The sequence below is a fragment of the Pterocles gutturalis genome, unplaced genomic scaffold, assembly GCF_000699245.1.
Source record: "Pterocles gutturalis isolate BGI_N339 unplaced genomic scaffold, ASM69924v1 Scaffold52245, whole genome shotgun sequence".
Classification (NCBI taxonomy): Eukaryota; Metazoa; Chordata; class Aves; order Pterocliformes; family Pteroclidae; genus Pterocles; species Pterocles gutturalis.
This window is the reverse complement of record NW_010147839.1, coordinates 1-5,153: the sequence shown is the minus strand read 5'-3', so window position 1 is coordinate 5,153 and position 5,153 is coordinate 1. Positions and strand designations below refer to the sequence as shown.

General features: G+C 41.1%; 1 protein-coding gene across 1 annotated transcript; it reads right to left on the bottom strand.

The window, feature by feature from the left end:
- Positions 1-3,551: 3,551 nt before the first annotated feature.
- On the bottom strand, positions 3,552-3,689 carry TMEM242 (transmembrane protein 242; the record flags this gene model as incomplete). Its single annotated transcript, XM_010086168.1, has 1 exon — positions 3,552-3,689. A coding segment is annotated over one exon (138 nt), but the record flags the coding sequence as incomplete, so codon positions are not given.
- Positions 3,690-5,153: the final 1,464 nt, after the last annotated feature.

Sequence of the window (5,153 nt, the reverse complement as noted above, 5' to 3'; positions counted from 1 at the left end):
CGCGGCTGGCGTGAGCGGAGATCACAGCCCAGGGAACACCGAGCGCATCTTTCCCTGCACTGCTCCAAAGTCACCGACGAGCTTTGCTCTCGTCCTCCTCTAAAGCCAGCCCCAGCTCTGCTGTGCACGCACTTGGGCCGCATCCACGGGCTGGGCGGCCGGGAGCGGAGCTGTGCTTCAGCATCCCGTGGCTCTTACTCCGGTCGGTGTGATGCCTGCCAACCCATCACATCTGATCTTCCACTGTGGGGCTTCTTGCATCCTACTCCTGGAGGAGACATGAGGCATTAAACATTTAGCAACTCAGTTTTACTTGACTGAGAACTCCCCTCCAAACTCTGCATGTGAAAGACAGTCAGTCCTTTATTTGCTGAAGTCCCACCGAGATAGTCACAAGGACAGAGCTGGCAATGGATTTGAGAAAGCGCTGGAGTTAACATACTCCTACGTGTGACAGAAGCAGCTTTCTTGTTTGCTAAATGAAACATCTGCAGTGCTTACAGTCAGAATTTTATTATGTTTAACAACTTAATATTGAGACAAACAAATTAATATTGAGAGACTATATTAGCTGCCAGTAATGTTATCAGTATTGCCAGTAGCTCTTAAACAAACGAAGCTGCTGCCCAGCAGGGCTAGATCACTAATTAGCAGGTCCCAAAGGAAGCTGGTTCCTGTTAAAGGCAGGCAGGTGAAGAGGTTGGGCAGAACCTCTTCTTCCCTCTGTCCAGCTGACAAAGCTTAAGTTACTAAGTTCACACAGATTCCTGGCATCAAAGTGAGTCGAGTCTCCCCTCAGGTTACATATAGTAAGAGGCTAAAACCTGCCTTAAGTTCATATCTTTCAAATCTTGACACCTGATGCTAAGTGTGATACTGTAAATTCTACAGGTATCAGGAACCCGCATGTAGTACAGGGCAATGGAACTCACGGCACTCAACCACACTGAAGACTCAGGACATTTTTATTCAGGTAAATCTCTGTAAGACCCTCTTTTTAAAATGTTTAACTGAAATTAAAATTGGAAATGTTGAGCTTAATGTAAAATCTATGGTGTCTTCCATAGTCTGAGCACTTTATGTGGAAAGAGACTTAAGTTCACTCAGTGATAACGTCAGTAAATACTTTCCCACAAATAAAACTTATTTTTGTGGCTATCTAATAATTATTAGACAAAACATACGCATCTGTGTTCTTAAAAATTGTTATTTTAACTGATTGTTAATCTCTTATCTCTGCTTACATTATAGCAATTAAGAATTTTCAAAAGTATCACAATGTTCCTCTGAAATAAGAAAATATATAAACAGGCTCTTCTTAAAATGAGCATATGCTTGAGCGTCCAGAACTAATAATGTACGAGCCAGCTTATAACCCTTATTTAAGCTCAGCTGTTCAGGAAGATGATTTTTAAGCACAAAAATACTGTCTTTTAATAGCCAGTGTTTGTTCCTGAGTGGTATGTTAAAGCAGTATGCAAAAAGTGTCAACAACAATAAAAAATCAAAGACAACTTATTCTAGAAATATATTTTTTAATGCTAACGAACCTCTTCTTTTTGGTCAGACCATTTCATTCTTAACACACTTCTCCTTCTGTACCTCCAGCAATTTTACACACATATATTTGATTTTAACAGATATACAGTAAAACAGGAAAAAGAAACGTGTGACAGTAAATTTACAAGTTGCTAATTTCTGACTCTGCAATAACGAGTAGCACTATTGTATGCGTTTACTTTCTGCAGTGGGAATTTAGAAGTCTGTACTGAATGCAATAAATACGTCGGTGGAGAACAGAGAGAGAGCTGTTCAGAATCACGTGTAGACACAGCCTCTTGACAGAATCTCTGTTTCCTTCCATGCCTGCGGTTCTCACTGTGTGCTACAGTGAAACATAAGCACTCTACAACAGAAACCAATGCCAAAAGGCATTTGCGACAGCCTCTTAAGATACAGTTTCCCCCACCCCCTTTGAACACTAACACAACACAGAACACAATAAGGCACAGTCTTTTTACTAGGAATGCTCCGTGAGTCTCTAACATGCCCTGCCCTGTGCTGTATGCTTCTGACATGAGCCACTGCTGTCAGGTAGCCAGAAGCCCCCATCAGACTCTGACATGTCCTGGGGCTTGGCCATCTCAAGCCCATGGGGATGTTCCCTGTCAGGCAGTCTCACGGGAAGCAGCATCACAGGGAAACCAGGCAACTGTGGGTCTAGCCCAGTACTTCTCAAGGAAGTAACAATTAAGCTTACTGAGAAACAGTTCACATAAATTGCAGACTAGGGTCAGATTCTGCTGTCCCTCAGCAGGACCAGAAATACTGTGATGGAATGAAAATGAGAATCGACAGCATAGTGTGAAATGAATCCTTTTGGCTGATGATAGAACTAACAGTAAACTGAGTGCACTGTTGCAGCTCAGCATGCAGAGTATAAACTGGTACTCCCACTCTTCCTCCCCCTTCACTGCCATTCCACTACAGCCTCACAAGGAGGACTTGAGTTTAAACAAAATGTGTTGTAGCTGCCTCCGATGTCCTGATATACCTTTTTGGTGTTCTGCCTTCCTTTATTGGCTCCTGTTGAGAACCTACATTGGAAACTAAGGAATAAGAGATTATGTAGTGCTGTATGTTGGGATCCCAATTGTGACCTACAGGATACATCAGCAGAGTAGTCAAGAAGTGAAAACTTGAATAAAGATATTAATGAGAACAGTAGCAGGATGAAGTAGTATCTTCTTCCTTTTAATTTTGGGATACACTTTGCTGAATATATAACTAATTTGCCATGGAGGGTAAAGGAAGTCTATTAATTACTAGTCCTGAAGAGGATGCAGACAGTTCTGCCAAACTTACAGCTGCAGGGGACTCTTAAGCCATGGCTCATTACTAGAGGAAAACAAAAATGCTTACATGGACTTTAGTATTCACACTCAACACTGTGAAACACTGGAACATAACCAATTTACTAAAGATAGCCTTAGCCTCTTGGGACAGGCAGATATTTCCCAAGTTTCTTTGCCTTGACGTGGCGTGTCATGGACCACCATTCGATTGCACACGAAATTCAATCTCCTGCTCCCTTGCCCCTTCTAGAAACACACTAGAAAGCAAGCTGGTTTCCTCTGTTTTTCTTATGTCCCCCATGTCCTGATGCAAAAAAATGAAACTTGGACAAATAAATGGATTGCTCTAAAGATAGAATTCAGGGGGTAGCCTTCAATTCAATAAGCAAAGGATATAGAAAGTTTGCAGCTACTATTTTTGTCTCTAAATTAGAACACTGGCTCTTTTGTGAGGAATCTGAAACATCTGTGCAAATAAAAATAAGCAGGACAAAACTGTTCCTCCCTCAAAAATGTCTCCTCCCACAACATCCTGTTTTTTGCAGATGTAAGAACGCCTTCCTTGTGTGCACACACTCAGGTCAGTCACTCTACATGTGGTGAAACTCCTGAACTGAAGCAGTATAGAGATGTCACCCCAAGATACACCACCGAAAGAAAATCACGGTATTTGAGGGGATCATACTTGCTACTCACACTGTGCACACCCAGAGCCTTCCAGATGGCAAAACTCAGCAATCCAACTCCGCACCACGCATAGAGCGAGCCCCATCCTAGGGCTCGTAAGGCCAGTGATGAACCACTCTCTGGTAATGCAGCTGTGGCAGTAATCCCCTAAAACCAAAAATAAAATGATCTTTCAGCAGAGACTACTCTGAGTAGATTTAAAATTCTGATTATTATTTCTGACATTTTTCCTGCTTCCACAGTCTAACCATATACAACAACATGCAGAAAAAAAAAATCCCATTTGGAAGACAGCAAACGAATGGACAAAAATATCCTCTACACAGAATCTTTAAATAGGAGTCATTATCTGTGAATGTTGCTGGCAAAAAAAGCCCCACCCGAATGCTATTTAAATGCTTGATTGCCCCAGAAAAATAGTGGTAAATGGAAACAATTGATTTGGTTTTACTGACAGCAGTCAAACAGTATTCAGTCACAGGCTGATTCCTCAGGGTATTAAGTACATAGATAAGGGTTTCTGTAAACAACACAGTTTACTATATGATTATCAGGTATGCTGTTCAGAGCATCAAGAAAACTGATTAATGAAATGTTAAGAAATGTTAAAAGACAACAGCAGCATTGGAGAAAAAGATGTCACCAACAAAAGAATGTTTTTAAGAGAACAGTTTTATTCACGAGCCTGTTATCCTCCGCACAGGTTGTTTTCTCTTCGTTACTGTTCCTATATATATATTTTTTAAAGCAACTCTTTAATTTAAAAAATAAGCTACTAAACAATACTTGGGTCTTTTCTAAAGACCAGGACAGGAAATATAGGGCAGAATTAGCTGATGTGGTTACCAAAATATATGCGCTTTTTTTTTTTTTTTTTGGAGGATATAAGCAGGAAGTGGGAGGAGGAGAGACAACATTGTTTTTTTCAGACACAGGCCTCAATCCTCTAATTATCACCTTGTGGACAAGTGTGTCTGTAAGGAAGTACTTCCTAAAATACCTGGCATGTTCAACTGTTTTGGTTGATTGTATTCAGTGTGTTTTGTATGACAAAACCTGTAATATACTTACATACTTGTATGTAACCTGTTGTAAAATTAAACACCTGAATGAATGCTGGTAAAACTGGACACTCATCACAAGGAGGCTGTTCCATCTGAGCATTGAACTGTAACAGGCCCCCCAATCACTTTTTAACTGAAGGTCTCTGCAGCGGTTCACCACTAAACAGGGTCATGTAATCTCAGTTTCGATTAATTTGTGTGCTAGTCCTACAAGTGATTATATTTACTTCAGTACCGTGGAGGAGGTACAGTAGGTGTAACTTCAGCTTTCTCTTGCCAGTAACGCTGATGCTACCGTGCAAGAGTAGGGTCTTGTATTGTTGCTTCCTGGAAGTCTGAATGCAGTCATGAAGCCATGATGTGGTGATGCTCCAGCTTCCCCTCTAAATTGCTATTTTTTTTTTCTCATAAAACTATTTAAATCTGTGCCAGGCTGCATTATGCTTGCTTCCTGTTTCTACTCTGACTTGGATGCCCCCATTTCACTGACACAGAAACTGGCACAAGCCAGCAAAGATGCTGAAAGAATAGGTCTCACGCTTCTTCC